This window comes from Hirundo rustica, chromosome 25 (assembly GCF_015227805.2).
Source record: "Hirundo rustica isolate bHirRus1 chromosome 25, bHirRus1.pri.v3, whole genome shotgun sequence".
Taxonomy (NCBI): domain Eukaryota; kingdom Metazoa; phylum Chordata; class Aves; order Passeriformes; family Hirundinidae; genus Hirundo; species Hirundo rustica.
The window spans coordinates 2,711,742-2,724,794 of record NC_053474.1 but is presented as its reverse complement, the minus strand read 5'-3'; the positions used below and the strand labels follow the sequence as shown (position 1 = coordinate 2,724,794).

General features: G+C 50.3%; 1 protein-coding gene across 1 annotated transcript in view; it reads right to left on the bottom strand.

Moving 5' to 3' along the window:
• The window catches only part of CSMD2 (CUB and Sushi multiple domains 2), a 242,166-nt gene that overhangs the window by 166,023 nt on the left and 63,090 nt on the right, over window positions 1–13,053 (bottom strand). Inside the window, exon 5 of the mRNA XM_040085973.1 lies at window positions 6,021–6,215. Within this exon, the coding sequence (XP_039941907.1) occupies window positions 6,021–6,215 (195 nt within the window). The remainder of the gene's footprint in view (window positions 1–6,020; window positions 6,216–13,053) is intronic.

Sequence of the window (13,053 nt, the reverse complement as noted above, 5' to 3'; positions counted from 1 at the left end):
CAAAATCCAGGGGCTCGCTCCTGGCAGGTGCTGGCGCATTTCCCACCAAACTCTTGGGTTGGGTTTAAACAGCCCCGGTGCCAGAGCTGCTCCCGGCTCTCCCGAGGAGCCCGTTCCCAGCACATCTCCCTGTCACACACAGTCTCCTCACTTGTCCTCGCCCCAGTTTCCTGTTCCATCACAGAACGTTTCTGTTATTTGGAAACGTTAATATCCAACACCTCAGGGCCATCTGCAGGGACGCGCTCCCCTGATGGACGGCAACGGCACCAGGCGCTGCTGGGACTGAGCTGGCACTTCCCAGCACAGATCCTGGATTTCCTCCAGCCCTGGAAGTGTCCCAGGCCGGGCTGGACAGGGTTTGGAGAGCCTGGGAAGGTGTCCCTGCCCATGGAATAGCTGTAGGGTCCCTTCCAGCCCAGGCCACGCTGGCGCTCTGTGCCCAGCCAGGGGTGGCACACGCTGGGAACCACAGAGCTCGCAGCCAGGGCAAAAAACACGGCTGAAAAGGCAGCACGGGAAATCCTGGGCTGTTCCAGCAGCCCAAATGAGGGCTGGAAAAGGACACCAGCATCCTGAGCCAGTGCTCTGCTCCCTGTCACACTGAGCTGCTCCCGGAGAAGCTGCGGCTGCTCCATCCCTGAAGTGTCCCAGGCCAGGCTGGACAATCCTTGGAGCAGCCTGGGGCAGAGGAAGGTGTCCCTGCCCATGGGATGAGATGATCCTTAAATTCCCTCCCAGTCCAAACCATCCCATGATCCCGTTTGCTGTGCTGTCAGTGAGCTAATCCCAGACACCGAGGATTTGTGTTCAAATCACAAATGAGTTTAGGCTGGAAGATCCCTCACTCAGGCACAAAGAAACCCCCGGAACTTGGATGCATCTTGCACAGGGTACACAGTGGGACATCCAAAGATCCGTGGAAAACCCCAACCCAGCCCCTTGGGCTGGAAGGAGCATGAGGGGATGGAGAGCAGGCTGAAGAATTTTCATTCAATTAGAATTCTTCAACGAGGGACTCCTCTGCTTTTATGCAAGCTCACAGGAGCTGAGGATCCAGCCAAAAGCACGGCGGTTTGGCTTTTTTTATTATCATTATATTTATTATTAAGAGGGGAGTTCTTAATTTAAATTCCTTGACAATTTTTTTTTTTCCCCACAGCGAAAGGTATTTAATGGGGAATATATTCCCTTCCCATGCACACACACTCCCTCGCTTTGTAGAGGCTGTTATTGCTTCCACACATCCTACGATCTTCCCAAATCTTCTGGAGCAGCCCTGCAATTATTCCGGGCACGCAGCGCCTCAGCAGCTGCCGGAGTTACAGTAAGACAGAGCACTTTTAATGAGATTATGCAGATTTGATACGCCCAAAATGGAGCTCCGCAAACGTTCCCGACTTTTCCTCTGGCTTCCCTGAGTTTTTATTCCGCCGCCCACCAGAACCATAAACCCGCCAGCTCTGCCTCAATTCAGCACGGAGTCTGGGCCAAGGCTTCTCCCTGCGTGCATGGAGGTGTTTTCCCAACAGACTGGGATGTTTTGGGATCGTTTCCTGGTGCTCCCAAGGCTTGGCTTTGCTGGAGGTTCAGGAACAGGAGGCAGCATCCTGAGCCCGCTGGGAATTCTGCCCCCAGCATTCCAACTGCCAGGATAACAATGCAGCTGGACTTGTGGGGCTCAGCCTAAGTTTAGGCTCAGAACTCGGCCTCATTTCACTCCTCAGAGCAGGAGAATTGGGCAGGAAATGTGTAAAACACACATTCCAGGGATTTCTGACACGGGGATCCCTGATCTGATCCCTGTTCCAGGGATTTCTGACACGGGGATGGGATTTTTCTAGGGACGGGATAAACCTCAGCTTGGCCCAGGCTTCACAGCCAGTCAGGACTTCCAGTTCTGGAGGCAAATTCCCAAATTCCGCAGCCAGACTCCTGGCCCAGGTGCTGTTCTCCCCTCACCAGCCAAGGTGGCATCCCTGGGGAGATCCCAGCATTTCCAGCCCTCGTGCCAGGCCGGCAGGGACCAAACCCAGCACACGGAGCCTGAACTGATGGATCTGCGCTGAATTCTGGCCCAGCTGTGCTTCCCAAACTGCAGCTGAGCTATAAAATCTGCCCACGCTTCTCCATCCTGATCCCGCTGGAATTCCCTGCTCCTTCCCCTTCCCGCTGCGTTTGCGCTCGTCCTCTACGAGAGAACTTTGAGATTCCAAACTTTGTGATTCCAAACTTTGTGATTCCAAAGAATTACCCTGAGTTGGGTAAAGGGAGTGCAGCCAATTCCCGTGGAGGAGGAATGATGAAGGTGAGCCCGGCATTCCAACACCCTCCTGCCCCAGCAAATCCTCCCCTGGATTCCTCCTCTTTCCCACCAGGAATTTCTCTTTGATTCTTTAAACACACCAAGACCAGAGCAGAGGCAAAGCTGCCAATACAAAATGTCACAAAGCAGGGGAAAAGCAGGAAAGAAAAAGCACAAGGAAAGCCTGGATCAGGCAGAGAAACCTCCAACACCTCCCTGTTATCCTGGAGGGAAGGGGAGAGGAGAGGGAAGGGCAGAGTCCCCAAATGTTTTCCTTAAAGTGACACTGGACAGGTCTGTGCCCAAGGAAGCTCCCCAGTTTTAACCTGCTCACCCTGAGAGCACTTCTCTTCCCAATTTATCAGGCTCCCACCCCCAACTTCCATTAGAAAATGAAATAACACCTACAAATACATTTAATAAACTTCCCCACGGCCATGACCAATAAGCCAGTTTTAACAGAATTCGTTACAATCTACAAAGGCCACAAAGATCTTTTTGCTCTCGGGGAAAGTTAAATTTATTAAATATATTTACTCTCCTTCAGGCAAGAGCTTTGGAGTCATTCTTTTCCCTGCAGAAGAAAGGGAAAACCTTTTTGATGGGATGAAAATCCTTTCACCCTCTGCTCCAAGAGAAATCCGTGTCCCCAGTTTATCAGCTAGGCACGACTGGGACGCTCCTGGGAGCCCAGTGATGCTGCTGCAAGAGCAGCAGGGCTTCAAACCCACCCTCTGCAGCCTGGCTTTGCTGCTTGCTGCTGTCCTGGAACCAAGATTTAAACGTTCCAGGAGAATATTTCTCCTTCCTGCCTTCCAAAAAAACTCTTCGAGTGCAACTTCTGCGGCGAAGTCTTGAAGGATCGGGATCAAATCCATCAGAAAAATGTGGCTGCCTCCAGGAGCAGGCTCAGCTCCACCAGAGCAGCTGAAAAGCACATTTTGTGCTGGCCTTGGAGCCATTCCCTGGATTTTCCTCCTCCCTGGAGCAGCTCAGGTGCCACCAGCCCCGGCGCTGGACTCCAGACTGGAAGGGCAGCCTTGAAATCAAACACGAGTCTGGCAGCTCGGGACGGAAAAGCAAAACCGGGCTTTTCCTCCAGCTGGAGAGGGGATCTCAGAAATGGAAGTGATGCCAAGCCTCAGCTCCAGCACCAGCTGGGGTCAGGATTCATCCCTCCCTCCCCGGGGTTTTCCTCCACAAATCTGAACGAAGCTGGGCAAGAAGACTCTGGGAACTGCTGCCACAGGGAGCTGCTCCATCCAGGCAGGGAATTCCCTTTTCTCCTATCAAGGTGTTGCTTTGCCCGTTCTGGAGGTGGAATTTCAGGGAATTTCACCTTTTAGAGCCTCCAGAGGAGGGCCATGAACGGTGAAGGGGCAGGAGGAGCGGCTGGAGAGGAGGAGATTGAGGGGCTGCAGCTCCTCCTGATGGAATATTAGGTTGGATTTAGGGAAATGTTCTTCCCCCAGAGGGTGCTGGGGCACTGCCCAGGCTCCCCAGGGAATGGGAACATTCCCGAGGCTGCCAGAGCTCCAGGAGAGTTTGGACAGCGCTCTCCAGGTGGGATTTTGGGGGTGTCAGTGCAGGGCCAGGAGCTGGAATCAATGCTCCTTCATCCCTTGATTCCAGGAGCATTTTCACCTCCACTGAAACTCAAAAAAAATAGCTTTTTTACAAAGAAAGTATTATCAAAGCCTCAAAGACCATCCTAATTGGAAAGATCAGCAGGCAAAAGCATCGTCATTGATGATAAAAAAAGCCAGGGATAAGCAGCCCTCTTTCAAGTCACCCTGAGCTCCTCCTCACACTCCCTAAACCCTCCCAAAACAGCAGGGAAATGCCAAAAAAAACCCAAAAACCAAACCCAACAACCCACTGAGAGGCACAGCGCGCCTCCGCGTGCATTAAAAACATCCCGAGCAAACAATATTTGCTCACTTCAGACTGCAGCTCACGCGGCCCAGCTTGGATTGATCGCAGGGGCAGAGTCAATCAAAAGAATCAATAGGAGACGCTCTGCTGAAGTACACAAGGAATCGAGGGGAAGGGACCTCGGGAGCAGCAGCAAACGTTTCTGGCAGAGGAACACAGACATTTGTGTATTTACAGACTCCCCAGCCACCCCGTGGGAGAGCAATTAGCGAGGCGCTCTCTGGACTGAGAAAGGAACTTGGAGTTTCCCCGCTCCTAAGCTGGCGGGAAGTTGGGAATTGTTTTCAATCCAAGGGCAGCTTTTACCTCCCCAAGCCAGGGGACATCGCAGCCCTGCACAGATCCAACCCGCGATCGCCCTGGGGCGTGCCACAGGAGAGGGAATCTGGCACTGGGAAGCAGAAAATCCAGTCCCGTTTGCAGTGTCTGAGCTGGAAAAACCGCAGGCTTTGGTAGGTGCTTGATCTTCTGGATAATCACGGGATCACGGTTGGGTTGGGTTGGGAAGGGGCTTAAGGATCATCTCGTTTCATTCCATGGGCAGGGACACTTTTCACCATTCCAGGTTGCTCCAGCCCAACCTTGGGCACTTCCAGGACCCAGGGACAGCCACAGCTTCTCTGGGAAATCAATCCCAGCCCCTCAGCACCCTCAGAGGGAGGAATTTCCCCCTGATATCCAACCCAAACCTTCTCCCTTTCAGGTAAACGCCATCCCCCCTTGTCCTGCCACGTGTCAAACTGGGGTTTTCCCCACTTCAGACCAAGAAGCTGCAGCCAAAGCAGCTGCGCCACATTCCCAACACTCCAAACCCTTCACAACCTCCCCAGGATTCCCCCAAACCCCGGCAGCCTTGAGGAACCCAGTGGGAGGGATCAACCACGACCCCCAAAAACCACCAACCGCGCCACGTTTCCTTTCCCCCTTTAGGGCTGGTTTTTAAGGGTTGATTTTGAAGGGTTAATTTTAAAGGGTTGGTTTTCAAGGGTTAATTTTCAAGGGTTGGGTTTCAAGGGTCGGTTTTTAAGGGTTGGTTTTCAAGGGTTGGTTTTTAAGGGTTGGTTTTTAAGGGCTGAGTTCTAGGGGTTGGTTTTCAAGGGTTAATTTTCAAGGGTTAATTTTTAAGAGTTGATTTTCAAGGATTGGTTTTCAAGGGTTAATTTTTAAGGGTTGGGTTTCAAGGGTTGGTTTCTAAGGGTTGGTTTTTAAGGGTTAATTTTTAAGGGTTGGGTTTCAAGGGTTGGTTTCTAAGGGTTGGTTTTTAAGCGTTGATTTTCAAGGGTTAATTTTTAAGGTTGGTTTTCAAGGGTCAGTTTTTAAGGGTTGGGTTTTTAAGGGTTGATTTTCAAGCATTAATTTTTAAGGTTTAATTTTCAAGGGTTAATTTTCAGGGGTTGGTTTTTAAGGGTTGATTTTTAAGGGTCCATTTTCAAAGGTTGGCTTTCAAGGGTTGGTTTTTAAGGGTTGATTTTTAAGGGTTGATTTTCAAGGGTTAATTTTTAAGGTTGGTTTTTCAAGGGTCAGTTTTTAAGGGTTGGATTTTTAAGGGTTGTTTTTCAAGCATTAATTTTTAAGGTTTAATTTTCAAGGGTTAATTTTCAGGGGTTGGTTTTTAAGGGTTGATTTTTAAGGGTCCATTTTCAAAGGTTGGCTTTCAAGGGTTGGTTTTTAAGGGTTGATTTTCAAGGGTTGGGTCTTAAGGGTTGGGTTTTTAACCCTTTTAAACCAAGCGCCACGCCCCACCCCGAACATCTCCACAAACCCCGTTTCGAGTCGTTACCTCTGCAGACGGGGAGAGGGAAATCCCAGGAGGCTCCGTGTCCCGAGCTGGCCTGGCAGGTGAGCAGGGCGTGGCCCTCCAGGAAGAAGCCGGGGTTGCAGCTGTACCTGACCCTGTCCCCGATGCTGAAGGTGGTTCCTTGCTGGACCCCGTTCTGCAGCCGCCCCGGGTTCCCGCACGTGTGGCTGGGCAGGGCTGCAAGGAAAGCAGGGCTTGGTTAGGGACAGGGAAATGACATGGGGCTGGGGAAATCCTCAGGTAAAATGGAATAATCGTCATTGGAAACAGAATAATCGTCACTGGAAACTCAATAACCGTCACTGAAAATAATCGTCATTGGAAACAGAATGATCGTCATTGAAAATGATCATCATTGAAAATATTCAGCTTGGGCTGCAAGGAAAGCAGGGCTTGGTTAGGGACAGGGAAATGACATGGGGCTGGGGAAATCCTCAGTTAAAATGGAATAATCGTCATTGGAAACAGAATAATCGTCACTGGAAACTCAATAACCGTCACTGAAAATAATCGTCACTGAAAACAGTATAATTGTCATTGAAAATGATCATCATTGAAAATATTCAACTTGGGCTGCAAGGAAAGCAGGGCTTGGTTAGGGACAGGGAAATGACATGGGGCTGAGGGAAATCCTCAGAAAAAATGGAATAATCGTCATTGGAAACAGAATAATCGTCACTGGAAATTGAATAACCATCACTGAAAATAATCGTCATTGGAAACAGAATGATCGTCATTGAAAATGATTGTCATTGAAAATATTCAACTTGGGCTGCAAGGAAAGCAGGGCTTGGTTAGGGACAGGGAAATGACATGGGGCTGAGGGAAATCCTCAGTTAAAATGGAATAATCATCATTGGAAACAGAATAATCATAATTGAAAATGGAATAATCATAATTGAAACCAGAATATTCAACTTGGGCTGCAAGGAAAGCAGGGCCTGGTTAGGGACAGGGAAACAACACGGGGCTGGGGGAAATCCTCAATTGAAATGGAATAATCATCATTGGAAACAGAAAAATTGTCATGGAAAACCTGAGTCTCCTTTTCTCCAGGCTACACAACCCCAGCTCCCTCAGCTGTTCCTCACAGGGTTTGTGTTCCTCGCCAGCCTCCTTCCCTCCTCTGGACACGCTCAAGGGTCTCAGTGTCCATCCTAAACTGGACACTGCACCCAATGTCCATCCTAAACTGGACACTGCACCTAATGTCCATCCTAAACTGGACACTGCACCCAATGTCCATCCTAAACTGGACACTGCACTCAGTGTCCATCCTAAACTGGACACTGCACCCAATGTCCATCCTAAACTGGACACTGCACTCAGTGTCCATCCTAAACTGGACACTGCACCCAATGTCCATCCTAAACTGGACACTGCACCCAGTGTCCATCCTAAACTGGACACAGCACCCAATGTCCATCCTAAACTGGACACTGCACCCAGTGTCCATCCTAAACTGGACACTGCACCCAGTGTCCATCCTAAACTGGACACTGCACCCAGTGTCCATCCTAAACTGGACACTGCACTCAATGTCCACCCTAAACTGAGGGGACAGAGCTGGACACAGCACTCGAGGTGTGGTCTGACCAGTGCCGAGCTCAGGGGCAGAATGACCCCCCTGCTCCTGCTGGCCACACCATTCCTGCTCCAGGAAAGGGGGAAGATGAAAAGGAAAATGATGCCCTGGTACACATGGAGAGGGATAAAACCCAGCCAGAGCTGGAGCTGGGGAAATGGGAGATAAATCCCCAATTTAGGGGAAACCCTGAGGCAAACCCTGCCATGGGATGGGAGCGGGACGTTCCTCTGTATCCCTGACCGGAGGGGAATGAAGGGTTAATCCCAAATGGACACAGGAGCAGTTCCCTGCTCCCAGAGAGACCACCTGGGTCTGTGGTGAAGCCAGGTCTGGAAATTCTGCAATTAAACATCACCTGGGACAGGATTTATTTTAGTGGCAGGTTCAGATCCGCTCCTGAGCTGCTTCCATCAGTTTTTGGGGTTTTCTGCTGTGCCCATGAGCTCTGCTCACACCTGAGTGTCCCAAAGCCCAGCTTTGGGGTTTTCAGCTGTTCCTGTGAACTCTGGTCACACAGAGTGTCCCCAAGCCCAGTTCTGGGGTTTTTATGGTGTCCCTCTGGTCACACGGAGTGTCCCCAAGCCCAGCCTGGGGCTCCAGCCACCCCCAGCCCCTCCGTACACAGCTGCAGGAGCAGATCCTGCTCCTGACACCATTTCTTCCCCCCAAACCTGTTACTTACATCCTCCCACGAAGCCCCTGGAGCTGGGAAATTCCACCTGGGAATATTCCTGCCCAGGCAGGTTCTGGGAGCAGGGGCTGCTGTCAAATCCAAACGGGTGGAAAAGCAGCCCAGAACTAACATTTCATTTTCTGTAATGATACTCAAACCCCCGATTCAATTAAATTACCAATGTCATTTATTTTTTTTTTTTTAAATGAACCCATTCCTGCTTTTATGCTTCCATCCTTTAAAATTAATGAGGAGAACTTGGCTATAAATAAAAATCCATCATTTTTAAAAGTCAATCTCTACCACGAGCTGCTCTCTGCTTAATGAACTGTGAGGAATCAGACAACCCTGACCTGCATGGGATCTTAGAATCAGACTCGAAAAACAGATCTCAGATTAAAATTCTGCTTCACTGGGCTGCCTGCACATTTCAGGTCTTGTTCCAGGAGAGGAGGCACAGCAGCTTTGGGGAGAGCAGCGTTAACCCCCCCCTGCCCTGGGTTGCTGCAGGGAACTTGGCTTGGGGTTTTTAAATCACCCAAGTGCAGGAGACCTTCAAATTCCTGCTCATGGAGGGAGCAAAATGATTCCAGAGGGGTTGGGGTTACACCAGGGCTGGGCTGAGCTGTCCAAGTGCAGAACCTGTGCCCAGGGAATCTCTGGTTTCCCATCCCTGAAGTGCCCAAGGCTGGTTTGGAAAGGATTTGGAGCACCCTGGGATGGTGGAGGTGTCCCTGCCCATGGGATGGGATCAGCTTTAGGTCCCTTCCCACCCAAACCAGGCTGGGATCCACGTGGTCAGCCCCAAACAGGACCCGCTGCAATCTCCCTTCCCCTGAGAGGGGAGGAGCAGAGTCCAAGGACACAGCACCTGGATTCCAGAATTCCGGCCCCCTTAGGGCTGGAAAAGGTCCCCAAGGTCCCAATTCCAACCCTCAGCCCACGCCCTGCACGGCCACCACGGAGCCACGTCCTCAACACCACATCCACACTTTGCTCAGTGCTTCCAGGCTCGGTGCCTGCAGTCCCAAACCTCTCCCAGGGCTGGCCAACAATTCCAGCGAGGAAACTCCTCCTGAATTCAGACCCCAACGTGCCCCTGAGGCCATTTCCTTTCCTGTTCACCTGGAGAAGAGTCTGGCACCTCCTGGCAGGGAGCGTGGGGAGGGCCAAGGTTCTCCCTGAGCATTTTCTTCCTCCTCAGCTGCTCCTCTGGTGCCCCAGAACCTTCCCCAGCTCTGTCCTCCCTGAGAACCCCACAGCAGACGGAGAGGGCTCTGGGGATGTCCTTGGAACCCCTGATTGACCCCAGGCCTTTGGATCCCTGCTGAGTGACTGCCTGAGCTGCTGCAGCCACAGCTTCCATGGATTTGGGATTCTGCTCCAACACCCCTGAGCAGAGATGTTATTATATTATATTATTGCTCATCCTTGGCTGCCTCCACCAGCCAGAGCCCTGATTGCTGCAGGGATTAATGGAACTGGATTATTTACCTCAGATGTCGCCCAGAATAATGTTATTAAAGCTCTGTCTTCCCCATTTACCAATTCCAGCGCAGATTAGGAGCAGGGAATTTTTTTTCCCCCCCTCCTGCCCGTGAAAGCTTTGTTCCCAGCAATCAAGGGAGTATTTCCCAGTGATTGTATGGAAATGAATGCAGCCACGGAGCAGATTTGTGGAGATGAAGGGAAGGTCCTGTTACTCATTTTGTAGCCGAGTCTGTTCCTTCCCACGATGAGTTCCGAGCAGTTTATTTCCTTTGTCTGGCTCTGAACAGCTGCCAAAGCCTTATCTGATTTTACGACAGAGGAAAGGCAATGGGATTATCCTGGTGCAGTGGCACCTCCAATGTCACTGTCCCAGGGCTGGCTGGGCTCTGGACACCTCCCTGCCAAGGTGACCCAGCACAGGAGCCACTCTGGGGGTGTTAAAGGTGAGCACAGACACAGCAGAACAGCGATGCCTCAGGTTTGATCTTTGCTGCGTTTCAGGTTCTGCGCTGCCCAGGTGCAGCTCTGAGCTCACACTCAGGGTCACTCAGCTCTCTGCACACAGCAGCGACACAAAACAAATCCTGCTCCTGCTGCACACCAAGGACAGCTGGGACAAGTGTTCAGCCCAAAGGATGGGACTGCACAACCTGGAGCTGGAATTGGACAATGAAACCCCAATGCGCAAATGGACCAAAACTTATAAAAGTGTGAGACCTCGTGACTGTTTGTCCATTTTGTGTCCATTTTGGGCCCACCTTGGGTGCAGCCCTGGTCAGGCTCTTGTCCTGCCCAAGGTGTACCCTAAAGCCCTTTCAATAAATATCTACTTTGTTCTCCAGCTCTGTCCAGTCTCTGTTCCAGCTCAGCCCTCCCAAGGCATCACCAGAGCAGAAGCACATGTGTGACTCAGGGTGACAGTGACCTGATGCACAAGTGGCACCTTCTCAGCAAGAAACCAGGACATGGAAAACAGTCTGGGATAAACCCACCAGGACCTGGAGCTGTCCCACTTCCTGCAGCTTCCAGTCATCCCTCAGAGCCACTCAGCCATCAAAAAGGAACCTGGAGGGCACAAAGCCACCTCTGCCCAGCTGAATGTCCTCCTGCTTCACACCTCTGCTTTTTTCCTTTTTCCCTTTTCAGTTTGGGCCGCTTTAGTCCCATCCTCTGGAAGCTCACGAATTCCGTTCTAGCTGGAGGTGTCCCTGCCCTCCGGGGCTGGAACACGAAGAGCTTTAAGGTCCCTTCCGTGCTCCTGAGATTTCACCCTGGGAGCACCATCCAGGACCCTCCTTCATCCACACTTTCATCCTTTTCCTCCTTGGGGTCAGAGCTGTGAGTACCAGAGCAGATCTGACTCCCAGATTTCACGGGGTGTCACCTAAAATGAACTGAAGTGGAAGCTGGAGATCTGAGGCGTTTCCATCGCCCGTTCCCTGGAGCTGCTGCAGAGCCCCAGAACTGCTGACCTGTGCCAGCAGCCTCAGCACACCCCAGTTTTCATTTTTTACCTCCCCTTCTCCCTGCTCTTTTGAACTGTGAGCTGCTGCAGAGCTCCCAGATCTCCACCAGCCTCCTCCTCCCATCCACCTTGAGCTCCTGCATCCATTTCTTTCCGCTCCTTTTAACCAGGCTGCTCCCAACTTTCCTCATCCCAGGACGGCTCCACTGCGAGTTTTCAACATCAGGAGCTTTCACAACCTGGTGCTCGTCAAGCTGTGCCTCCTTGTTCCAGTTCATTCGAAATTAATTAGGAGTTTTTAAGTCATTAGATGTGACTCAACGCATCCTTGGCCAGAGTCCCACCATCACAACGCATTCAGCCGAATTACATCAGCCTCTCCCAAAGCTCTCATTGTCAGAGGGGAAAGAAAAAGGGGGAAAAAAAAATTAAAAATAAAGAACTGCATCTCTCCTTGCTGACCATCAGCTCCTTGACCTATTCCAGGGACTTTCAAACAAAACCCGAATCCATCCTCACTCCCCTGAGGAGAAACCTTCCCTGCTCCCTCTTCCAGTTAATCTCCAGCTCCATTTTCTCTGCTGGCATTGCTGGAATACGAAACAAGCCCGAGGTTTGGGGCGTGCAGCTCTGCTCTATTACCCTATTTACATAGCTAAAAGCTGCTTTTTTATGGCTGGAATTACCCGGGCTGGTTTACGAGGGAGATTTCCACGCTATCATTGTTCTAACCTTGAAATCTTATCAACGAGCTCAACTCTGATGATGTGAGGCCGTACATCACAGCTCTGCATTCCCAACTCATTTTCATCCCTAATAAAAGAGGAAGGAAGGCGAGGCAGAGCAGTAATAATTTATAAATCCCGTGGAACGACGCTGCGCGGAGCACACAGAAATAACAAAATCATTGACCTCAAGCACTTGGCTCGGGCAGCTCTGCACACACAGCTCCAAATTAATCCCCACTCTAATTTTTTAATTTTTTTAATTTTTTTTTTAACCCTTCTTTGCATTTTCCTGCCTTTTCTGCATTTTTTTTTGGGGGGGTGGGAGGTTGGAAGTCAGGATATCCATGGGAATCAACAGGAGAAGTCAGGGCAGGGAGATGTCTTAATGAATCAGCCTGCACTGGATCCTAGAAATTCAAGGGGAAAAAAGATTTTTTTTAAATTTATTTATTTTTTTTAAAGGAGAATATCCTTAAGGTTTCCATCACAATTCAAAAATTAAGTGGACACCCGTGGAGGATATGGAGAGCAGAGGAGAGATCCAGACTCTCACTCTGCGGCCACACCAGCCCAGGAACCCCAGGGACACTCCAGGACTGTCTGAGATCCTTCAGCAGTGTTTTAGTGCAATCTGTTTCAGTTCAGAAGAGTTTTAATCTTCACAAGAACTGTCCAGAGTCTGCTACAGCAAAGGAAATAAATGGGATCGTTTTCTTTTCATTTTATCCCTTTTTTTTTTTTTCCCATGCCATGATTTGTTTCCAGTACAGCCAGAGATAAAACTAAATGGAAACTACTTTTTCCCCCCCCTCCAATATTTCTCTGCTCGCTTAAAACCAGCCAGAAAGTTACTCTGGGATAATTGCAATCAAATCAAAATGGTTCACCATCCATCTTGCCTGTGGGAGCAGTTCTGGGGCTTTTTGGTCTGATATTTTTTTTTTTTTTTTTTACTTTCTTTTCAGAAACTCGGTTGCAGTTTTCGGTTTCCCTTTCTGGAACGTTTTTGCCGGAACAAACAATCCCACGTGCGTGCGGGATGCGGGGAGCATCCTTCAGCAGCTGGGGCT